This window comes from Leucoraja erinacea, chromosome 4, assembly GCF_028641065.1.
Source record: "Leucoraja erinacea ecotype New England chromosome 4, Leri_hhj_1, whole genome shotgun sequence".
NCBI classification, from domain to species: domain Eukaryota; kingdom Metazoa; phylum Chordata; class Chondrichthyes; order Rajiformes; family Rajidae; genus Leucoraja; species Leucoraja erinaceus.
The window spans coordinates 93,183,319-93,208,735 of record NC_073380.1 but is presented as its reverse complement, the minus strand read 5'-3'; the positions used below and the strand labels follow the sequence as shown (position 1 = coordinate 93,208,735).

General features: G+C 42.3%; 1 protein-coding gene across 1 annotated transcript in view; it reads left to right on the top strand.

Annotated features, from left to right (window-relative positions):
* Positions 1-25,417, top strand: part of LOC129696686 (collagen alpha-2(IX) chain-like) — a 64,404-nt gene that overhangs the window by 19,673 nt on the left and 19,314 nt on the right. Inside the window, exons 3-14 of the mRNA XM_055634806.1 lie at positions 3,301-3,573; positions 7,647-7,770; positions 12,089-12,479; positions 13,469-13,546; positions 16,204-16,287; positions 18,289-18,342; positions 19,418-19,471; positions 21,375-21,428; positions 21,513-21,566; positions 24,365-24,418; positions 24,538-24,591; positions 24,709-24,762. Coding sequence (XP_055490781.1) covers positions 3,301-3,573; positions 7,647-7,770; positions 12,089-12,479; positions 13,469-13,546; positions 16,204-16,287; positions 18,289-18,342; positions 19,418-19,471; positions 21,375-21,428; positions 21,513-21,566; positions 24,365-24,418; positions 24,538-24,591; positions 24,709-24,762 — 1,328 coding nt within the window. The remainder of the gene's footprint in view (positions 1-3,300; positions 3,574-7,646; positions 7,771-12,088; positions 12,480-13,468; positions 13,547-16,203; positions 16,288-18,288; positions 18,343-19,417; positions 19,472-21,374; positions 21,429-21,512; positions 21,567-24,364; positions 24,419-24,537; positions 24,592-24,708; positions 24,763-25,417) is intronic.

Genomic DNA, 25,417 nt, shown 5'->3' with positions numbered 1-25,417 from the left:
ACATTTAAAGGGGAAATTTTAAGAGTACAGAATCTTTATGTTCCTGTTCAGTTGAAAGGAAACAGTAAAAATTGGAAAGAGCCCTGGTTTTCAAGGGAAATTGGACATCTTGTTCGGAAAAAGAGGGAGATCTACAATAATTATAGGCAGCATGAAGTAAGTGAGGTGCTTGAGGAGTGTAAGGAATGTAAAAAGAATCTTAAGAAAGAAATTAGAAAAGCTAAAAGAAGGTATAAGGTTGCTTTGGCAAGTAAGGTGAAAGTAAATCCAAAGGGTTTCTACAGCTATATTAATAGCAAAAGGATAACGAGGGATAAAATTGGTCCATTGGAGAGACAGAGTGGACAGCTATCTGCAGAGCCAAAAGAGATGGGGAGATATTGAACAATATTTTTTCTTCGGTATTCACCAAGGAGAAGGATATTGAATTATGTGAGGTAAGGGAAACTAGTAGAGTAGCTATGGATACTATGAGGTTATAAGAGTAAACCTAGCAATTATAGACCTGTTAGTTTGACGTCAGTGGTGGGCAAATTAATTGAAAAGATACTTAGAGATAATATATATAAGCATCTGGATAAACAGGGTCTGATTAGGAACAGTCAACATGGATTTGTGCCTGGAAGGTCATGTTTGACTAATCTTGAATTTTTTGAAGAGGTTACTAGGGAAATTGACGAGGGTAAAGCAGTGGATGTTGTCTTTATGGACTTTAGTAAGGCCTTTGACAAGGTTCCTCATGGAAGGTTGGTTAGGAAGGTTCAACTGTTGGGTATAAATGCAGGAATAGCAAGATGGATTCAACAGTGGCTGAATGGGAGAAGCCAGAGGGTAATGGTGGATGGCTGTTTATCGGGTTGGAGGCAGGTGACTAGTGGGGTGCCTCAGGGATCTGTGTTGGGTCCTTTGTTGTTTGTCATGTACATTAATGATCTGGATGAAGGTGTGGTAAATTGGATTAGTAAGTATGCAGATGATACCAAGATAGGGGGTGTTGTGGATAATGAAGAGGATTTCCAAAGTCTACAGAGTGATTTAGGCCATTTGGAAAAATGGGCTGAAAGATGGCAGATGGAGTTTAATGCTGATAAATGTGAGGACAAATCAAAATAGGACGTACATGGTAAATGGTAGGGAATTGAAGAATACAGTTGAACAGAGGGATCTGGGAATAACCGTGCATAGTTCCTTGAAGGTGGAATCTCATATAGATAGGGTGGTAAAGAAAGCTTTTGGTATGCTAGCCTTTATAAATCAGAGCATTGAGTATAGAAGCTGGGATGTAATGTTAAAATTGTACAAGGCATTGGTGAGACCAAATCTGGAGTATGGTGTACAATTTTGGTTGCCCAATTATAGGAAGGATGTCAACAAAATAGAGAAAGTACAGAGGAGATTTACTAGACTGTTGCCTGGGTTTCAACAACTAAGTTACAGAGATAGGTTGAATAAGTTAGGTCTTTATTCTCTGGAGCGCGGAAGGTTAAGAGGGGACTTGATAGAGGTCTTCAAAATGATGAGAGGGATAGACAGAGTTGATGTGGACAAGCTTTTCCCTTTGAGAATAGGGAAGATTCAAACAAGAGGACATGACTTCAGAATTAAGGGACAGAAGTTTAGGGGTAGCATGAGGGGGAACTTCTTTACTCAGAGAGTGGTAGCGGTGTGGAATGAGCTTCCAGTGGAAGTGGTGGAGGCAGGTTCGTTGGTATCATTTAAAAATAAATTGGATAGGCATATGGATGAGAAGGGAATGGAGGGTTATGGTATGAGTGCAGGCAGGTGGGACTAAGGGAAAAAAAGTTGTGTCGCAACGGACTTGTAGGGCCGAGATGGCCTGTTTCCGTGCTGTAATTGTTATATGGTTATATGGTTATTAGGTCCAACAGCACTGGAGCCAATGGAAATACTAGTTCCACTATTACTTCACATCCACAATCAAAGTGTTACCGTACAAATACCAGCAGCAAAGCTTCACCTGTTCTACTCCTCTTGGAACCACATCCCCGGTGCTATCGCCTGGAATGGGCTGGGCAGTGATGCAACAGTTAATGCTGCTGCCTCACACCATCAGTGACCCACTTTCCATTCTGTTCTCCAGTGCTGTCTGTGTGGAGCTTGTATGCTTTTTCTTGACTGTGTGGGTTTTCCTTGGGTGCTCTGCTATGAAATTAGCCATTGCTTGTGTGTGTAGAGAGCTGTTGGACATGTGATAGAGAATAGGTTACAAGAAAATAGGAGGGTGTATGGGGATGTTCAGAGGGTTGTCATAGACATAATGGGCCAAATGGATTCTGTCATAAGTGAATATGGACATTGGATCAAGTATATGCAAAGCTGCACAATGCAATTAAGCATCATCATGCACCAGAGATGTAAAGCATTGGGAGATGTTGAAAAGGTCTCAGCGTCCCCACTTGGCTGATTCTTGGGTGTATCCTGACATAAATAGAATATTTGGTACAAATCCAAAATTCAAGATTACCAAAGGTTGCTGCTGAAGTTATCTACTGTTTTAATGAGGGATGGTGGTTGAAGCAATACTGGATGGCATTTAAGCTTTTAGATAGACACATGTATAGGTTGGGAATGGAAGGATATGGATAATAATAATAATAATATCTTTTATTGTCATTGCACATAAGCGCAACGAGATTTGGTATGCAGCTTCCATCCGATGTCATAACATAAATAACTAATAACATTTAGATTTAGATATCCCGAGAACGTGGATTGTAAAAAGAACATTAAAATAGTCAAAACAGTTCAAACAGACTAAAGTGCAGATGTGTCTGTGCGACGTGACTATCCGAGGGAGACAGTCCAGGGGGGGGGGGAACTCAGCAGGGCCGGTTCAGAGCCGCTATAGCTCTGGGAATGAAGCTGTTCCTGAGTCTGGAGGTTCGGGCGTAGAAGGCCTTGTAACGTCTGCCGGAGGGAAGTAGTTCGAACAGTCCATTACAAGGGTGTGAGGAGTCTTTATGGATGCTGACGGCCTTCCTGAGGCACCGTGTGTGGTAGATGCCCTCCAAGGCTGGTAGCGGTGTCCCATTAATCCTCTGCGCTCTGTGAACGACGCGCTGAAGAGCTCTCCTCTCTGCCTCCGTGCAGTTGAGATACCACACAGAGATACCATACGTTAATATGCTCTCTGTGGTGCAGCGGTAGAATGTTGTCAGCAGATGGATCACATGTAGGCAGATGTGGGCAGTTTAATTTAACACAATGTTTGGCACACACGTTGTGGGCCGAGCGGTCTGTTCCTGTGTTGTATTGTTCAATCTTCTCTCTTTCTTCTAGGAGATGGTGGCCCACATGCCTTGGAAGGGTCTGCTGCTAAAGATTTGTACAGACAGTCGTCAGAGAGAAGAGGATCGGGAAGTACTTCCACCGAGGATGAAATGTCTGGTGATCTGCACATGGCCACAACCAACATTTCCAATATCATTAACACCTCACTCAGACTGTTTCCTGAAATTTCAGTTCCTGACCCATCTGCCATAACGTCTGGAGGTCCAGACCAAGAAGGAAGTGGCTCCCCCATGGGAGGTGTGCAAATGATGACAGGTGGAGGTAATACTTTTTATCTCCTACTACAAATTGTTCACCACCCTTCAGCCCCCACCCCTAGAAACCTTTCCATCCCTGTCAGAGCAGTTTACTCATCTCATAGCCAGAAGTCCGTACACATATCCCAGGGAACATTGGATGTGGCAATATAGTTGCTTCCAGTCTGGGAAGCTGGCTATTATACCGAGGCTCAACCCATCGCCACAATCCTATATGTTCCAATGAACCTCTGGTTCCTGCAAAGAGTTAAGGGCCTGTCCCACTTTCCCGAGTTATCCACAAATTCTCCTGAGTTATTCACGATTTCTCCCGAGTTTTCAAACTGGCAGAATGTTCGTAACGAGTCCGTCGGAGTCCGTGGATATATCGTAGAGGCTCGTTATGCCAGCCGCATGTACTCGGGGCTATTTTTTTACTTGTGGACATTTTTCATCAGGCTGTAAAAAACGTCCCGACTTACCTGATGCCCCAAGTACCTATGGCTGGCGTAACGAGCCGCTACAATATATCCACGGACTCCTACGGACTCCTACGGACTCTTTACGAACATTCTGCGAGTTTGAAAACCCGGGAGAATTCATGAATAACTCGGGAGAATTCGTGAATATCTCGGGGAAGTGGGACAGGCCCTTTAGCCTGCAATTTCCCATCCAAATTGTTTATACACAAACAGAACGGGGCTAGGTGCAACTTTGGTGATTTGTCTCCTAAAGGTCTGATCCTCAGACCTCCTTTTAATCATCCATCATCAAAAACATTTACATCCACCTCAGATAATATGCATCTTTCTCACTACCTTTGTCCCTTTCACTTTCACTTTTATCCATTACTTTGCCATTTTCAGAGGAGTCAGCTGACGTTTGACCTGTTATTCAAATCCCTATATACAATGTGCAACTCTGAAGTAAGTTTCACTTCATTATCTGCCAGACTTTCATTTTCTTTCTATTTTTTCCAAAAGATTTAGTCGATAATATTTTTCTGATATCAACCTTCCCCCAACCTTCTACTTTATTCCTGTATCTTCTAAAACTATGGTTTTCAAATATGAATGTGCAATATACTGGAGCAAATGAGTATAAAAGAAAATGATTTGTTTGTTTCATAGATACCTCAATATGTTCACCATTGCTTCTTCTTCTTGCGTATGGCTTGCACAATCTAAAGTTGTGGGACAACTTGTTCTATTTGATCTATTTGTTTGTGCATGTCGGATTGATTGCATTAGTCCAAACAGGGTTGACCACGTGAAGTTTGCCATCACTCACCCCTTCACCATTGCTAATGATCTGTGACTACGATGTTTCTACCCTCATCCACGTTATTTCCCATTTTGTGCTGGAGCCATCAGTGTCCAATCACCTGGCCTTCCTAATGTCAAATAGTAGAGGTTTAAGGTGAGAGTGGAAACATTTAAAGGAGATGTGGGACTTTTTTTTTAAGCGTCTGAGACGAACTGCCAGGGGAGGCAGTAGAAGCAGATACAATAGCAAATATAGGTACTTAGACAGGCACATGAACAGTAGAGGGATGTGCAGGCAGGTGAGATTAGTTAGATTGTTATTATGGTCCGTGCAGACATGATGGGCAGAAGGGCCTATCCTGTATGGTGTTGTTCTATGTTCACTGTTCTCGGCCATTTATCCTGCATTGGAGTGTAAATGCAACTGCTATTATTTTCAGATTCCTCAACATTTTCACTGCTACTGATAATTTTTAAACATGGAAGATGCATGAATTGAGATTGGTAACCAAAACATTAAGCGTTATGGCTGGAGATCTGAGAACTCTGACACGCCTTTTACAGTGGTGTTGTGGAGGACTACAATAATTGCACAAGTCAAACATTTTGTTTTCAAATCAGAGCTTTTTGTGCATGTTTCAACACACCTGGTGGTGTGATGTGTTTGAATTTATAGGAGTTAATCACAAAAAACTGAAAATTATGGAAATATTCGGCCGGTCAGTGTAAAGAGAAACAAAATTAATGTTTATCAATTAAATTATTAATGATGTCAATTATCCATCATAAAAATATGTGGACCATGCAAAAATAAATTGAAAATTGAGAGATATAACTGCACAAAAATGTTAAAAAGTGAGCAATTTTAAAATCAAAACCACATTTCTTGTAAATTTCAATTTTAACAAAATTGCTTTTGTATGTCATAACATTGTAACTGTGTTATTAAATTCGCAAAAAATGCACTGAGAATGAAACTAACCAGTGTTAACTTCCCAGTTGGATTTCTTTATAACAGAAATGCATAGGCTCAGACAACTCGGCATTGTAAACTACACAATGTACTAATTTTAATAAAACCAGTGCACTGTATCCTCCATTCATATTTTATCGTTAAGTGTCAACTCCTGGCACATCTAAATTTATATTGTTCATAGCCTTGCTCACGACCTTTGAGATCCTGCCCAGGGCCCTTATTATTCATCACTGGATAAAGATGACTTAGGAACAAGTCCATGGAAGAGTGAGAGAGACAGATAGAGACAGATTTACCAAGGGGTTTAATGTATATCTAACACATAATATTTAAGGATGTTCTTGCCTTATAGGTGTATGATCTCAACTCATCATTTTTTCATATAGAAACATAGAAACATAGAAACAGGTAGAGTAATTCAAGCCTGCACCGGATGATAGGCCATCCCGTCTGGCCCTACCCTCTGAGCCTTAGCAAGGGCCACATCACTCCCTCTTAAATATGCCAATGAACTGGCCTCTATGGCAGAGAGTTCCAGAGATTCACCATCTCAACTTCGGAGTCACGTGAGGGACTCCATCCCGCTTACGACGCTGCCTCATATCTCTCAGAAGTACGACGTCCCTGAAAGGCAAAGAAGCAGGTAAGAGACTGCAAAATTTTTCCACTTACCTTGCAGGCCAAATACTAAGCTGCCCTCTGTAAATGTTAGCCAACCAGCAGCACTGCAGCCTAGCGGGGACCTCCGGAGAGGACCCAACGGCTTTGTGCACACAGAACAGCTGTGAGAGTTGCTCCAAAGAGACTGCTTCTAAGCTACACGGCCCGGGAGTTTCTCAAGTGTGTCTATTTTTAGATGCAGTCGTTCGGCGCTACTGACTAAAGCAGCTGCATTACCAGATGGCAAATAGTGAACAGCAAATGCCTGAATCTCAAGGGCTTTTTTTACGTGGTTGTGAATCTTCAAACCTAGTTTTATTATTTGTATTGTTGATTTGAAGCTCCGAAAAACGCAGGCTTGAAAACCAGTACAGGTAAGAAGAACAAATTTCCCTTACCTTTTTTGGTGCTTTTTTCCAGAGTGTTGCTGTCTTCTGAAAGAGACTGGTTGTGTTGCTGGAGCCAGCTAGGACTCTTGCAGGTTCTGGTTTGAACAGCAACAACTTTCAGTATGCTCTGTTCTAAACCAGATCTTGACGAGTGCCAAACTTCACCCTTTTTGAGGACCAGGACCAAAGTATGCCCGCATGGGGACGGGCTTTTGTGTCAGCAGAGAGGTTGCTGCTCTTACCCGCGACGAAGTGCCCGAGAGCATGTTCAGCGGTTTGCTGGAGTAAAACCTTCAGTAATAGCCACAGTGGGTTATTACAGCCTAAAGCTGCATGAAATGTACTTGCAGATGCTGACGGGGGAAATATGATGGAGCCACTGTCCCCTATTGAAGGGGGGGGAAAACACGAACATCTGCAGAGTGAAGATTATTGACTGTGTGTTCAAGCTAATAGTGTTGGCAAGGCTTCTATACCCCGGAATATTAAAATGCATTTGCAAATGGGAAAATGGGAAAAGTGAAACATTTCTAGTCCTTTCCGCACCCAAAACAATCACAAGGTGCCATCCTCAAAGGGAATAAGCGATGTTGCAAATAAAAGACCGTTATTGGGGGGGGGGAATGCTAAAAATATGAGGGAATGTTTGTGTCACTTTTCCATTGATGCTGTATCGTTAGGCTAGTTTCTGCCTGATACCCTTCTGAGATGAAATTGTCCATGGGCAATGCTTAGGTTGGAGTATCGCTTTATGGAGTGGATAAACAGCTAAAGGCCTAATGCTAATTATGCTTCTGCTGTGTTCCAGTTATTAACATGTTGGAAGCATTAAGGGTAACAACCACAGCTGGAGTCCACGTAGTGGAAGGACCACAAACTGGCTTAATGGCCTATCGTTTGCAGCCGGGAGTGCAGTTTAGGAGAGAAACTAGGTATGTAATGTCAAACGGAATGGTCAGCCTGATATATATTCTACAATTGTTGCTAAAATCTATGTTCTCATCCTCACCACTATCAAATAAAAAGACCACCCTCTACATAACATTCAATGCACCATGCACCTCCCAATATCTAATTTTCGGTACACATTACTTCTTTAAAATGTAAAAAATAATTTACACTGGTGGATGTTTTTCCTATGGATCTATTACATCCATAGCATTTCACTTCCAAAAGTTACTGTTATGGTACTTTACACAGATGGAGAATTGTACAGTCGACATCCCAACACGGATAACATGGTAAGAGATTTTACACAATGATGCCTCCTGCACTGGGATAATAACCATTCCTGCACCAAATCCCAAGAATCACATTAAACTGCTTGCTATTTGAGCTTCATTTTTATGGCCCCATTGCATCAATTTATTTCTCTCTCAGAACATCTGGCCTTATTAAATTGGCGTGGATTATTAGGTTAGTGCCAAAGATATGAGTTCCATATTCACTTGGAAGCTGAATTTGAACCAAGAAGTTATGTGGCTTTAATAAAAATGTTTGGATTCCATCAAAACGTGTTAAGTGTTTAATTATCTGTAATTTCTTTAGGGGAAACATTTTATTATTCCAGCAAAGAGTATGTGAGTCAGATATCCCTGATGAACACTAATTCTGGAAGAACTGGAGACTGGCAGCATTGAGAGGAAAAAGCTTCAATTTTCCATAGCATTGTTCATAACCATGTGATGTTCCAAAGTTCACAGAATGTTGCACGCGTATAAATGAAAGAACAATGTCCTTAAAATTCAATCACATAGTCCTGTTTTTTTTAATTTCCCCTGGCATAACTTAATTGAAAATGTATTCATTCTGTAGTGAAAAGAGGTAAAAAGCATTTCCAGATTGTTTCACATCCAGTACATTGCAATTTAACCTGACCAGTTCGCAATGTGATGTCCACATCAATGGCGTGCAATGTGATAATATTCACTGCCTAATCATCCTTTTGCAGCAGTGAGTAACTTAGTCAAAAATTGTGCTAGCTGTGACTGTTGCTGGTGACTCCCATGATGCTATGTTTTTTGGAACACCCTGGATTGCTTCCGCTGCACTGCATGTCCCTTATTGAAGACTGAGAATCCACTCCCCCCAATACCCACTAATTTCTGATCCTCCAATGTAGCCGCACCCCAGATCCTACTCCCAATGTCCCAACACATCAAGGCGTTGCACCCTTGTTCCCTGGCCTCAATCCTCTGCAAAAATTGTTTTAAATATCTGGGAGTTAAATAACTGTTTTAAATATCTGGGAGTCTACATCTCTGAGGATATGACATAGTCATCACACGCGCCGGGAGTGCAGCCTGAAATTATGTAATCGGCAAACGGTTTGGTCAGCCTGATATATATTCTACAATTGTTGCTAAACCCTATGTTACATCCTCACCACTATCAAATAAAAAGACCACCCTCTACATAACAGCATGCACCTGGTGAGTATCTAATTTTCGGCAACTGGGCATGCTATGGTCTATTATCCACCTCAGGCAAATTGAGGAAAGATTCAGAGTGTCTCCGAGGATCCTGGGTGCTTCTACTGGGCAGGGCGGCACTGGGTGGAAAGCATCTTGTCCGGGAACATTACCATCTGGTTCGGGAATTGCTCTGCCAAGGACAAGAAGGTTCCTATGCAGAGAGTAGTGCGTTCGGCCGAACGCACTATGGGAACTTCACTCACCCCCCTGCAGGAACTATGGCACAACAGGAGCTGCAACTCCAGAGCAAACGAAATCATGAGAGACCTCTTCCACCCCTCACATAACGGACTTTTCCTGGCCGTTTACGGTCAGGTTAAAACGCCTCCGTACATTGTAATTTGCCATGCAGTGAGAACGGAGAGGTTGAGAAGGAGTTTCTTCCCAGAGGCAATTCGGACTGTAAACGCCTTTCTCACCAGGGACTAACTCTACAGAACGTTTTTCCTTCTATTATTTATTATGTAAAAGAATATGTGTGTTATGATTGTGTTTTAAATTTTGTTTGGTTGTTTTGTTGTCTGTCTTTTGCACAAAGTCCGCGAGCATTGCCACTTTCATTTCACTGCACATCTCGCATGTGTATGTGACAAATAAACTTGACTTGACTTGACTTGAAATATACCTAACTCCAAGCCATTGGCATCCCTTCCACCACCTTGTTCTTAGCTGCTGGATGGTATTTGTCTATCACTGAGCAGTTTCTATAACCTGCCCACAGCAAGAGCAGGACCATCTGTAGGTTCCCAATGTACCAGTCATTCGACCCAATGATCAGCAGAGGCACAGTTTTATTAAATTTGATAGATCCTGCTGACTTCACCTGTTGAGCTGGTGTCTCAAGCTGCATTTATTTTCTCCAAGCAGTCTTTCAAAACCTTTTGGCTGATAACCAAGCAATATCTTTGGAAACAATAATTGGATTTGTGTTACAATGAGTAAAGCTTATCTTCATGGTGTACAATTTTGGTCGCCTAATTATAGGAAGGATGTCAACAAAATAGAGAGAGTACAGAGGAGATTTACTAGAATGTTGCCTGGGTTTCAGCAACTAAGTTACAGAGAAAGGTTGAACAAGTTAGGGCTTTATTCTCTGGAGCGCAGAAGGTTAAGGGGGGACTTGGTAGAGGTTTTTTAAAATGATGAGAGGGATAGACAGAGTTGACGTGGAAAAGCTTTTCCCACTGAGAGTAGGGAAGATTCAAACAAGGGGACATGACTTGAGAATTAAGGGACTGAAGTTTAGGGGTAACATGAGGGGGAATTTCTTTACTCAGAGAGTGGTGGCTGTGTGGAATGAGCTTCCAGTGAAGGTGGTGGAGGCAGGTTCGTTTTTATCATTTAAAAATAAATTGGATAGTTATATGGACGGGAAGGGAATGGAGGGTTATGGTCTGAGCGCAGGTATATGGGACTAGGGGAGAATATGTGTTCGGCATGGACTAGAAGGGTCGAGATGGCTTGTTTCCGTGCTGTAATTGTTATATGGTATATGGTTATATGGTTATATGGTTCATGAGTCCATCACTTGTTCAGGTCCTGCTGCAGTGTACCAGTCCTTCATCGTGACTGACTCTGAGGATAACACTGGAGGGAATTCCCTTACCATCCAAGCAAGCTGCGTGGCAGAGATAGTGGCAAAACCCAATAGGTGCATGTTGAGGGCAGAACCCAAGGCATAGTTGGCCACAGACTAGGAGTGTAAGGTCTGCCTCTAAGGAGTCACTGATGTCTGCTCCTTTGTCTCCTTTGCCCTTGATGATCCTGGGTTGAAACAAAGAATACAGAGATAATTTGATGTCTAATTTTGTTTTAATATGTTTGATTTCGGAATGTAATCCAAATCAATTATTTTGTTATTTATTTGTTCATAAGTTGTAGATGTCTTTGGCAATGCCAACATCTATTGTCTCTTCCAAATTATCCCCAAACTGAGGAGACAGTTGATAATTAATCACATTGCGGGGGCTGGATTCACCTACAAGCCAGACAGGGTAAATTCAAAAAATGTCCTTCCCTTAAGAAAACTGTGAAGCAAATTGATTTTTACAACAATCCAATAATGTTCATGCTGCCACTGCAGACACCAGCTTTCTTTATATAATTACCTGAATGTAAGCACCCTCTTGGGTTCACTTCACTTCAGTAAGGTTAGAATACAGAAAATACAGCATAGGAACAGATCCTTCAGCTCACAGTATATGTGCCAAACATGATGCCAAGATAAAATAATCTCACTTGCCCGTGTTGTGCAAAAACAATCCTTGGCAGACAATCCCTGCAATTGTTCCTCTTTTCTCCTGAAGGTGATGTATGTTTACCTTGCCAATAACTGAAAGTCATTGAGATAGAGCCTGTACTGGAAATAGAGTTAAAGAGGTTCTCATTATCTGCCACTTGCAATATCGCCTTCCTAATGTTCATTATCTTCCCTGAAGAGGATACAATGTGAGGGCCACTCTTCAACACTTGATTAACAATTGTGTGGAAAGACCAATTCCTACTCTACTGAGCAAAAAACAAACTGTTAAGGAACTCAGCGGGACAGGTAACATTTGAGAAGGGAAATGGACAGATGATGTTTCAGTTTGGAACACTTCTTCAGGCATGACATTGTTTTGGTTAAACTTGTATCCTGTCACTCTGCACATTATTACACAAATGATGAGTAAAATTAGAGTCAAGCATGAAAGCCATGTCACTTCATTTTTAAAAGGTTTCCTCATAATTACACTGCTTTAAAAAAAATGTATATATATTTTTGTGATCCTTACAGACTTGTGCACCGATTTGGATTCCCTGAAGAGTTCTCCATAGTCACAACTTTTAGAATGAGAGAAAACACTCCCAGGATAGTGTGGAATCTGTGGGAGATAACGGATAGATATGGCACTGAACAGTTCCGACTTCGTCTGTACGGTGAGACCAATGCTGTTGAAGTCTACATCGTAACAGCAGTGGGAGAAGAGATCACCACCTTTGAGAATGTAGGCCAGCTGTTTAACCAGGCCTGGCACAAGCTCTCATTTGGGGCCACAAGGACCCAGTTGACTTTATTTGTTGATTGCCAGCAGGTTGGCACGGCTCCCATTCAACTGTACGGCACCATTGCCATGGATGGAGTTACTGCTATTGTTAAAGAAGCGAAGAGTGATGCAACACTTCCTGTAAGCACATATTATTCCATGACATTCCAGTTGCTGCCATTAATTCTTCATCCCACAGAACTTCGCATAAGTAAAACAAATTTAATTATTGTTGTTTGAATCTGCAATATCTGCAAGTGGGACCGTATTAATAATTGCCCATGTTCTGGGGGCTTTAAATCTAAAGTTAATATCTTGATGATGCTTGAATTAATTACCTTTTTACTTTTCAGTGTTGGGACGTTTTGACAGGGGGGATTTGTAGGAAGTGGAATTTGTTTAACTTTCTTTACTTCTTGCGGAAATGAGAAGGCAGCTCAAAGGCATTGGGGGATGTTGCAGTCAATTCTTTATGGGTAAAAAGCAGATACGTAATGTTAGTAAAATTCCCTCTTTATATTTCAATAATATACAGGTAAAGTTGCAAAATATTTAACTATTTGTAACTCATTTAGTTCAAATGGCTGAAATTGTTTGATTATTCTGTGGTTATACAACATATTAGTCATCTACAGATATGTTAGTTACCAAGGGAAATGCTGGCAAGTTAATCTGTTCACTGCTTGTCATTCAGAGTGTTAAGCCAAACCAGTTTTTGTCATCTTTGTTCATGTGTACAGTGGTGCAGCTGTTAGAACTGCTGCTTCACTGCTCCAGCAACCAGGTTCAACCCTGATCATGCATTCTGTCTATGTGGAGTTTGCATGTTCTCCATGTGACTGAGTTTCATTTTGGTGCTGTGATTTCCTCCCATGTTCTAGAGGTGTGTGGATTGGCAGGTTAGTTGACCACTGTAAATTGCCCCTACTCTATAGGTGTGCAGTAAAATCTGGTGGACGTTGACAGGGATGTGGATGAGGAGGTTAAAGAGATAATAAATTAGGGAATGGGGTGTTCTGTGAGCTGGCATAGACTGGAAGGCCGAGTGACTTTCTTTCATGTAAGGAAAACTAGAAATGTGAGTGTATGCTTCTCTTCAGATTCATCTGACTACTTCTTTTACAACTCAGGTGGATGTGCAACAGTTCAAAATCTACAGCAATGCCAGCAAGGCAGCTGATGTAACCTGCTGTGAGCTACCTGGTGCCGTAAGTACAACCCTCACAGAGTTCACCATCGATGGGCATATTCCCTCTGCCCAATGATGAATCTGCAAACTCTTCAAATTAAAAAAAAAATTCACTGTGATTTACGTTCACTTCTTGTTTGAGGTCATGATGTGAAGCTGCATTGTCCTCATGAGTTTTTTAAACCAGGCATCTGATCACAAAGGTCAAGTCCGGAGTGAGGGAACAACCCAATATTTGGAAAGAACCCAATGTTTGGGTTTCTTCCCACATCCCAGAGATGTGAAGGTTGGTGGGTAAATTGCCCGCTGTCAATTGCCCCGGGTCTGTAGGGAGTGGTAGAATGTGGGGGAAGTTGATGATAATATGGAAGAATTAATGGATTCATGAAGGATTCATGTAAATGGGAGATTGCTGGTCAATGTGACCTCTGAGGGTCAAAGGCCCTGTTTTCATCCTCTGAGAGGATGTCCATCAGGGCCGGATTTACGTATAAGCTTCACAAGCTTAAGCTTAGGGCCTCGAGATCTAGGGGGGCTCGGCAGGGCCGGATTTACCCAGAAGCCTCATAGGTTGTAGCATAGGGCCTCAAAATCTAGGGGGCCTCCGGCCAAGGTGTTTTTTCCCCAGAGTAAAAAAATCCTGAGAAAAAAAAATTTGAGCGCTATCAGCGTTTCCACTTTGACGGAAATTATTCAAAATTCTGGTTTGGGCCCAGTGGAAATTTTTGGGGAAAAAAATTGCGACCATCCTCGCCTGCGCAGTTGGGGAAAGCCAGTGACGAAGTAGCGAGGCAAAATGACGCTGTCTCTCCACGCGTGCGCAGTGGGCCTGGGCGGGTTCAGATCTCCATTTGTGCTCCACACAATCACCTCGATGCCTCGTGTCTACTCCAGGTAAGTAGTGGAATATTGCGTTGCAGGAGAGCCTGTTTCTTAGGGCCGGGGGAGTCTGCGGCGCAGAGTCGGAGCCTCGCTGAGTGGGAGGGTGAGCGAGGGGGAGGGAGGGATAGAGAGGGGGAGATGGGAGAGGGGGGGAAAGGGGGGGTTGAGACAGAGAGGGAGGGGGGGGGGGGGGGGAGGGGGGAGGGGGGAGAGAGAGGGAGAGGGAGGGAGAGAGAAGGGAAGGGGAGAGGGGGGGGGGAGAGAGAGAGGGAGGGAGAGAGAGGAAGGGGAGAGGGGGGGCAGAGAGGGTGAGGGAGGAGGAAGGAGGGGGGAGGGAAAGGGAGATTATCTTTAGTGAGATTGCAAAATTAATGTAGGTTTTAGAGCAATTATATTTTCTCCTCCATATGAATAATATCACACAATTGGAACTGCTTTCTTTTCCTTGATAACAAAACTGAAAAATATGTATTACATAGTTTGCGACTTTCATTTTGCATGATATTTTTAATGTGCACACACTAACACAGTTGAACAGTAACAGGCAATCAAATCAACACACAAAACATTTTCTAAAAAAAGGTTTTATTTACTGCAAAAACTCAGTTTTTTTTTGCAGTGTTTGCATGCTTCTTTATAACATTTTACAGTACAATTTGATTATTAAAACAAGGACAGCTTCAATTCTTGATTTAAAAAAAATGTATACAACAATGACCCCAATCATCCCATTCCAGCCACTCATTACTTTTGACGCAACGAAAACTATTTCTGAAATATAGGTCATAAATTTGGTGCAAAAATGCTCCAAACTAAGGCTCAGAATGCACCAGTGAGCATCTAAAACCCCAGCTTCCAGGGCCCTTAAGAGGGTTCTGGACCCCAGTCGCAAGGGTCTTTGAGCTTCAAGCTTGTGATATGCGCTGCGTGCACTTATTTCACATCAAATTTTTGTAATCCTGCCATGCCACACCCCCTTTTTGAAAAGCTTCGTATGGGCCTGGTGTATAATATTTTTGACACTGTCATAGGCCTTTCTTACATATGCTGTCGCAATGCACTGTAGTCTCTAAACAACACTTCAGTAATTTTCCTTGCCCTCCATTTCAGAATAACAGTGTTTTAAGCCGATAACTCGACACTAGCACTGGCAATAAACAAAAAGTACAGCTTTCCAGCCCATTGGCCACACTCGGCTGCACATCGGTGTCAATCTGGTGGACTCTTCCATCTTCCTCTCGTCGTGGGGGTGGTGGATTGGGAGGAGCCTCACAAGTGGAATAGCCTAGGGCCTGTCTTCATCTAAATCCGGCCCTGATGACCATATAGAACTCCCGTTTTTCTGTTTAGTTCTCCCAACACAGGCTGGCTCCAGAACATTGTCCACATCAGAATCACCTAGCAGACACAATAAGTCATGTCTATGATAGGCCCCATCCATCGTCAGCCTTTTCAGTCTGAACTAAAATGTTGGTGATTCTGCCTGTGGCTTCCTCCGTTCACCCACCTGTGTTTCACATCCATTTTATGCTCTTGTGCATCAAAAATCCATTTTTCTCAGATTTAAAATTTTTAATTGGGCTAGCCGCTTTTACATTTTGTGGGGGAAAACTGATAGGGTACAATACATTCTAATCTCTTGAATGACTCTCTTTTTAAGGTGAATGGCTTTCTTTTTAAGGTACACTTCCTTCTGTGAGAAATTACTTTCTCAAGGTGCTAGTAAAATTGAGATTTTTGGTTGCAAGCTAAAAATTGTTACATTATTTTTCTTTTGAACTTTCATTTATGAAGTGCGGAAGATCTGGGATAGAAGGCACGATGGAATGTGACTGTGTATCTTCAGTGGTTGATTTCTTGGGATTCTTTGGGCCAGAGGTAAGGCTCTCCCATTTCAAGAACATTTTCCAAGAATAACCTTAGTAAAGCAATTAATAGCTTGCAGCATTGTGTCAACTGATGCAGGAGAGTAAGGTACATGGGATCCATGGTGATTTGGCAGATATGATAGCAAGGTTTAACACACATTTAAACAAGCGCATGGTCGGGCAGGGAAAGGAGGGATTTAGTCCATGTTCAGGCCAATGGGATTAGTTTAATTTGGTCTCATAGTCGATCAAGCCTCTAAGCTGAAGGGCCTATTCCTGTGCTGTTTTATATTCTAATAACCATTAGAAAGGCTTGTGCTGGCCAAGCTAAAAATATCACAAACCTCCTGCTGGACCCTCTGCAGTTTGCATATCTGGCCAATAGATCTGTGGATGACACAGTCAACCTGGGCCTGCACTTCATCCTCCAGCACCTAGACCACCAGGGGACCCATGCGAGGATTTTGTTTGTTGATTTTAGCTCTGCATTTAGCTCACCATTGTGCCAGAGCTACTACACTCCAAACTTTCCGAAGTGCCTGAACCCCTCTGTCGGTGGATCACCAGCTTCCTGACAGACAGGAAGCAGCATGTGAGGCTGGGAAAGCTTCGACCCACAAACCCTCAGCATAGGAGCACCGCAAGGCTGCGTACTCTCCCCTCTCCTCTCCTCTACCTGCACCAATGACTGCACCTCCATTGACTCCTCTGTCAAGTTTCTCAACTTTGCGGATGACACAACCCTGATTGGACTGATCCAGGATGGGGAGGAATCTGCCTACAGACAGGAAGTGACATAGCTGGTGTCCTGGTGCCATCGCAACAATCTGGAGCTCAATGCTCTTATGACAGTGGAATTGATTGTAGACTTTAGGAGAGCTCCCCCTCCCCTCACCCCACTCACCATCAACAACACCACAGTCACATCTGTGGAGTCTTTTAAGTTCCTGGGAGCCATCATCTCCAAGGACCTTAAATGGGGGGCTACCATCGACTCCACATTCAAAAAGGCACAACAGAGGATGTACTTCCTGCGGCAGCTGAGGAAGCACAATCTGCCACAGGCAATGATGGTCCAATTCTATACGGCCATCGTAGAGTCTGTCCTCACCTTCTCCATCATGGTCTGGTTTGGCTCAGCCACCAAGCACGACATCTGGAGGCTGCAGCGAATCGTCCGATCAGCTGAGAAGGTTATTGGCTGCAACCTTCCCTCCATTGACGAACTGTACACTGCAAGGGCCAGGAAGCGAGTGGGTAAGATCATCTCTGACCCCTCTCCTCTGGCCACCAACTCTTTGAATGACTTTCTTCTGGAAGGCGACTCCGGACTGTCAAAGCTGCCACAGCCAGACATAAAAACAGTTTTTATCCACGAGTAGTAGCTCTACTCAATAACCAAAAATCTGTAGCCTCCTTTTGCTCTGGTATCTTACTTAATTCACATGTTTATACAATAATGTTTTATTATTAATGTTTAATGTTTAATGTGTCATTCATAGAAACATAGAAACATAGAAATTAGGTGCAGGAGTAGGCCATTCGGGCCCTTCGAGCCTGCACCGCCATTCAATATGATCATGGCTGATCATCCAACTCAGTATCCCGTACCTGCCTTCTCTCCATACCCCCTGATCCCCTTAGCCACAAGGGCCACATCTAACTCCCTCTTAAATATAGCCAATGAACTGGCCTCAACTACCCTCTGTGGCAGAGAGTTCCAGAGATTCACCACTCTCTGCGTGAAAAAAGTTCTTCTCATCTCGGTTTTAAAGGATTTCCCCTTTATCCTTAAGCTGTGACCCCTTGTCCTGGACTTCCCTAACATCGGGAACAATTCCTAACTGTCATTGTATGTTGTGTTGTCACTTGCGGGCAGAGCACCAAGGCAAATTCCTTGTATGTGAATACTTGGCCAATAAACTTATTCATTCATTCATCTTGTGCATACATGTTTTTGCATTCCGTTTTCATGAATGTAAAGGTACTGAGGTAAACATCATTGTTACAGGTTTACCCAGGTGATAAAGGCAATCGTGGATTTCCTGGAACTCGGGGAAGGAAGGTAGGTTCTAAATCATTATGAGCTTGGAACGTTTACTTATACCCTGTTACAATGGGGAAAATAAGTTGCTTGGGCCCCATTCAATAGGTGGAGCAGGCCCACAAATGCTGATTTGGAAACAAGTTCATCCTGCAAGACTCAAGTGCTTCACCCCAGCTTGTAATGTGTTTTGCTCAATAGTATGCATGGCTTGTAACACATTAACACATTTTCCAACAACTGGATAGATGTGTCACACTGTACTATCCTCACTGACTAATCCAAGCTTTGTCATTAAGAAAATGTTCAATTTCAGGGGCTGTCTATCTCTCCCTCAGATGCCAGTGCATTGAATTGCTTACTCTGTACTTGGATTCATCATTCAGGTCCCAGTGTTGCAAGTTTGAGTTAAAAATGATTTAAATTTTTTTTTTATTGTCTGGTTATATTTAATCATTTTTTATAGTTTGCAAGTACTTTTAAACACTTAAAACAAATATTTAGACAGTTATTTTTAATGCTTTGATTATCAAGGCCTTTGACAGTGGCGAGCTGTCGAATGGCCTTCAAGGTGGTCCTGGGGCAGGGCTTCAGGATCCACAACCCGAGGCCTACTCTTCCTCTCAGGCACTATCGGGTCAGCTTGGTCGGTCCTCAACATCTAGATCCAGTTAGTTTGGCAGGCAACCATTAGATATTCCATGGAACATGCCCCCACAATTTACCCCCTACCCCTACCCTGCCCACCCCCCCCCCCCCCCCCCCCCCCCCCCCCCCCCCCCCCCCCACCCACCACCCTTAGCAGTGGACATGCAATGTACAAAATGAACCACTCTTGAATACTCATGAATCCCTCCCTAGTAGATTCCCTGAATCACATCTTTTTTGGCAGTAGATTCCAAATTTTAACAATATTCCAAATAAAGTGGATGTTAAAAGTGTAGTAAAAGCACTGATGGTGTGATTCCAATTTTTTAAATAAAGGATTAAGCAGAAAAAGTTGTCTGACTAGATTTTTGGCACCGATTTATGAAGTACATGCTTTTTCATTCATATTTTCAATAGGATTTAAAATGAAATGATTTATGTGTTGTAGGGCTATCAAGGGTTTAAGGGTGCCCAAGGAAGGAGAGGTGATCCAGGACTAAGGGTAAGTTACAATTAGAATCCTAAATAAGTATCCTCCAGCAGGAAGAGACCATTTACAGCAAAGACTGAGACATGTTATTTAGGCTGCATTCTTCAGCTCTGATGGAAAACCGCAGAGAATAGGGTGGCTGATTTTAGCAATTGTGATCTTAATTTTTATAGTTTTTCTTAATGTAAAGCTCGATATTACCTTTAATTGTTCATAAAATAAACTCATTGGATTATTACATTCCACCGGGTGGCGCCACTAATGGCTGCCTTGCCAACAGTCTGTCTGTCCCTTCCTTCTTTTAGTTTTAATAGTATGTGTTAAATGTATGTTTTTGGTATTTGACTGCCCCGACTGCGGGAGAATAAAGACAATAGACAATAGGTGCAGGAGTAGGCCATTCGGCCCTTCGAGCCAGCACCACCATTTAATGTGATCATGGCTGACCATCCCCAATCAGTACCCCGTTCCTGCCTTCTCCCCATATCCCCTGACCGCTATTTTTAAGAGCCCTATCTAGCTCTCTCTTGAAAGCATCCAGAGAACCTGCCTCCACCGCTCTCTAAGGCAGATTATTCTACAGACTCACCACCCTCTGTGAGAAAAAGTGTTTCCTCGTCTCCGTTCTAAATGGCTTACTCCTTATTCTTAAACTGTGTCCCCTGGTTCTGTACTCCCCCAACATCGGGAACATGTTTCCTACCTCTAGTGTGTCCAAACCCTTAACAATCTTATATGTTTCAATGAGATATCCTCTCATCCTTCTAAACTCCAGAGTGTACAAGCCCATCTGCTCCATTCTCTCAGCATATGTCAGTCCTGCCATCCCGGGAATTAACCTTGTAAACCTACACTGCACTCCCTCAATAGCAAGAATAGCAAAGAGGAAGAAGATTGGACTTTTTTTGCCTTCCATCACAGTGACAAATGTTGCTTTTTTTTTTCGTATGACTGTATGGTAATTCTCAGGTCAGTACCTTAATTGGTACATGTGTCAATAAAATACCTTTGAAACCTTTGAAACACTCTGTTTACATATGTATATAAACTCTGCAGTGTTTGTGGAATATAAGATACGCAGTGGTACAGCTAGCAGAGCTGCTGCCTTACAGCTCCAATGACCTATGTTCAATTCCAGCCTTTACTGTCTATGTGGAGTTCACATGTTCTAATTGTGACAATGTGGGTCTTCTGGTTTTCTGGTTGCCTTCCAATTGCCAAAGACGTCTGGGTTGATAAGTTGCCCTTCGTGTGGTGGAAACTAGGGGGAGTTCATGGGAATGTTGAATAATAAAATGAGTTGAGAATAATGCCTGTGTCCCACTTAGGAAACCTGAACGGGAATCTCTGGAGACTTTGTGCCCCACCCAAGGTTTCCGTGCGCTTCCCGGAGGTTGCAGGTGGTTGCCGGAGGTTGCAGGTAGTGGAAGCAGGTAGGGAGACTGACAAAAAACCTCCGGGAACCGCACAGAACCCTTGGGTGGGGAACAAAGTCTCCAGAGGTTTCCGGACTATAAGGAATACGTTTCTGATAGTTTGCATTTTGGCTTCATTTGGCAAAGCTGGTGGTTGTGCAACAAGGAAACCAGAATCTGTTTCATTATAATAATTTGTAAAATGCATATTTGATTGGGGAACAGATTAAGATTGTTCCTTAATACATTTTACCTTGCTTTTGGAGATTGTATTTTTAGCATTGAAACAAAGGAATTGTAGAAACAGAATGAAAAAGCATAAAAGAGTAAAACCTTGGGTAATTCAGGGAGGAGTTAAGTAAACAGTACAAGGGGGAAGTAAATCGAATTCTCAAAATTGACTACATATATAGTGTGGTTAATTTTGATTAAGTTGTAAAAAGCTGAATATCTTGATTGCACGGTTACAAGACAATCCTTCTGTCATTTATGCCTTCCAGGGAGAAGAGGGTGAAGAAGGTTCTCATGGAGATCCAGGTTACTCAGGCGCTATGGTACATCCCACTGCCCATAGGAATTGAACTATGCTCGTACTTGATGTTGCAGGAAATCCTATTAAAATTGCTTTCATATTATAGGGTCTTCCTGGACTTCGCGGAGAACCAGGTGCTCTGGGAGAACGAGGGCAAAAGGTATTGAGAAAATATTGTACTAATAATTTACTAATAATTTATCAATGTCCCAATGCTTCTTGAGTGCAGACGGACTGATATTAAGTCATTGTAAGTTTGGTAATTGCAGTAAGGGTAACATGTAGAAGAACTTTCAACCAAAGTTCAAAATAACTCCTCAATATGCAGAAATTGTCCCAATTAACCCATCATAAACATTTGTGATTGATAAGGCTTAAAAAAAAGGCAAGATTTTTTCATATTTATTTTAATAATCTCTGAAATCAAATTAATAGCAAAGATACTTAAATCCTCCTGTATGATCAGAATTATTTACGGGGAACATCACGCTCTGATTAATCTTTTCCAATGATTCATTGGAAAAAGATTCACTTTGACTTTCTTTGAATTCCACTCTTGGAGATTTAATTAGGCTTCTGCTGGCTTTACTGAGGCCAACATTTTTCTGCAAAGAAAATATATGGATAACAAAATAGCGATTAAAAATGTCTCAGTTTGTGATATAAAATAAATGCAAAGTATTAAGCAGGAAATGTCCACAGCGATTTATACAGGTGACCCCCATGTTTTCAAGGTAGGTTGCTTTTATAGAGAATGATCAGTATTGCGATTTTCCACAATTGCAAGCCACGTTTTATGTGCATGAGTCAGAAAATGGGAGTTGAAAGAAAAACTATTTATTTACTTGTTTTTCACAAGTGCCGTAAGAGCGTATTTTATTCGGCATCTCAAATCTTTCAGGAGTGATCTGTGAATTCTGTAAAGGTGGATTTCCAAATGGATGTAAGATGGGGGTTGATTGTACTCACAACTACAAACAAAGTAAGGTAGACAAAAGTGCTGGAAAAACTCAGCGGGTGCAGCAGCATCTATGGAGCGATGGAAATAGGCAACGTTTTGGGCCGAAACCCTTCTTCAGACTGATGTAGGGTGGGGAGAAGAAAGGAAAAAGGAAGAGGAGGAGCCCGAGGGCTGAGGGAGAACTGAGAAGGGGAGGAGACAGCAAGGGGTACCGGAAATTGGAGAATTCAATGCTTATGTCGCTAGGGTGCAGACTGCCCAAGCAGAATATGAGGTGCTGCTCCTCCAAACGTTGCCTATTTTCTTCGCTGCATAGATGCTGCTGCACCCCAGCTGAGTTTCTCCAGCACTTTTGTCTACTTGCGATTTTCCAGCATCTGCAGTTCCTTCTTAAATACAAACGAAGTAAAATGTACTTCAATATTATTCTTTGATAATTGGTCTTTGAAAATTGACAAAGAGGAGGCATTTATAATGTCCAAAATTCCTCAAATGTTCAAAATATCTTGCGACAGAAGAGGGAAACATTCTGCGGGAGTCAGGACTTGCCCTTGAACATGCACGATACTGACCTGCTATAGCTCTGATCTCTTTGAACAGTCGAACAGAATCAAGGCACTGATTTAAGGCCTATATCTGTACATAGTCATGTCATAGTCATATAGCACATGAACGGGCCCATTAGCCCAACTTGTCCATGCCAACCAAGACGCCTCATCTAATCTATTACATTTGCCTACATTTATATAGAAACATAGAAATTAGGTGCAGGAGTTGGCCATTCGGCCTTTCGAGCCTGCACCGCCATTCAATATGATCATGGCTGATCATCCAACTCAGTATTCCGTACCTGCCTTCTCTCCATACCCTCTGATCCCCTTGGCCACAAGGGCCACATCTAACTCCCTCTTAAATATAGCCAATGAACTGGCCTCAACTACCCTCTGTGGCAGAGAGTTCCAGAGATTCACCACTCTCTGTGTGAAAAAAGTTCTCCTCATCTCGGTTTTAAAGGATTTCCCCCTTATCCTTAAGCTGTGACCCCTTGGCCCATTTGGCCCATAACCCACTCATCCTTTCCTATCCACATACCTGTCCAAATGTTTTTGAAATGTTGGTATTTTACTTGCCTCAACTACTTCCTCTGACAATTCATTCCGTTTACCCCACACCCACTGAGTGAAAAAGCTGCCCCTCAAGTTCCTATTATATATTTTCCTCCTCATCTCATAACTATGCCAGTTCTTAATTCCTATGCCCTGGGAAAAAGATTCTGTGCATTGATCCTATATATTTTTCCTGAGAATGAGTACTTTATACGCCTCCATAAGATCACCCCTCAGCCTTCTGCATTCCAAGGAATGAAATCCTAGCTTGCCCGCTCTCTCCCAATAGCGCAGGCCTTTAAGTCATGGAGTCATACTGTCAGAAAGTCCTGCACTGAGGTGGAAAAACCTCAGTGGTCGTACTCATTGGTAACTCCTATAGGTATTGCCAGTGACATGGGAGCAGTCACCAAGAGTGCTGGTTATTTGAGAGAGCATGTAACGTAAAGGACAAAGTGAAAAAAATGACCTTTCAAATTCCTGAGGTTTAATTCATTGAAGAGAATAATTTGCTTCCGATGGGATTTGGGGGATAATTTCAAATTTTACCCTGCAGTGCAGGATTTGCTAGTGAAATCCTCATTTTAAAAACACTTGAAATTCTTCTCCCATTGATATCAGAAGACATTCTGGTGGTCAATTGAAATGGCCTTCATTATCTTGAAGTCCTTCAGATAAGTTTTGGTTGATGAAAATGTGTTCTGTTTTACATGTTGATAGCATAAATCATATGATGAGACATCAAAAAGTGAGATAATAGTTTTACTTATTTTACTTATTTACTCAGTCTGAAGAAGGGTCTCGACCAGTACCATCACTCATTCCTTCTCTACAGATATGCTTGCTGAGTTACTCCAACATTGTGTCTGTCTTTGCTTATTTGCCTTACAGGGCGCTGTCGGATATATGGGCCCACGAGGGGGGCCAGGAGACAAGGGTGAGATTGTAAGTATCTCAGTAAATGTCATCAATTATGTCAATCTCACATTAACAAGGACTTATTATTAAGAGAGCAGCAGGGTTTATAATGAATAGTATAGTGATATTGTAAAGTTCATTTTAAGGGTGAAATAGGAGGATCGGGTGAAGAAGGCAGTGGAGGTTCTTCTGGCGAAACGGTAAGTGAATCTTCAAAAAATCATCACAACAATATTATCTATTAAAAATAATCTACAGACTCAAGTCACTTGTGAATTTATTTGCAAGCCGATGCTAACTATACTTGTTCACAATAGGGCTCTCCAGGTGACCCAGGTCTACTAGGAGCGCAAGGCATTCCAGGATTAAAGGTGATTGCCAACACATCACTGGCCTTTTTGAACAGTGTACCAAATGTTACCCACGTGGAGGAAATCGATACATATTATTGCTTTAAACAACTGCTGCTGGATAAGACCAGATCAATTAAGTCGGTAGTGTTTAATTGTAACGTGCACTGGCAACGGAACAACGAAATTCCCGCTTTCTGCAGTTTTACACACCCATTAACGCAATAACATGCATAAATATATAATAACTTAATAATCAGTAACACTCGGTAGCCAGATCAGAAATAGCACAAAAAAGTTCATAATTGTCATGCAACAAGCAACACTAACTCTAGGTGATGAGACTGCGACTATTTGGTTTGGGAATTTGAGAATTTCATAAACGTGGTATTAATCTATGCAAGCTTATAGTGAACAATGCTGAGTGGAACTCTAGTCAGTGGCAGGCGGCTCCTCTGTACACAGCACGGCTTGCAGTTTCTCTTGGCACTGGTCACGACCCAGCCCGAGGGCAAAGTCCCAAGCACTGAGCACCACCCAGGCTGTGCTGCTATACACTTTCCTTATCAGCGAGATGTCACAGTAATTCATGGTAAATACATCACAACGCATCTGTCTGCGAAATATAATTACTCAAGGTTGCTACAGAATGTTCACTCAAGATTGCTACTGAATG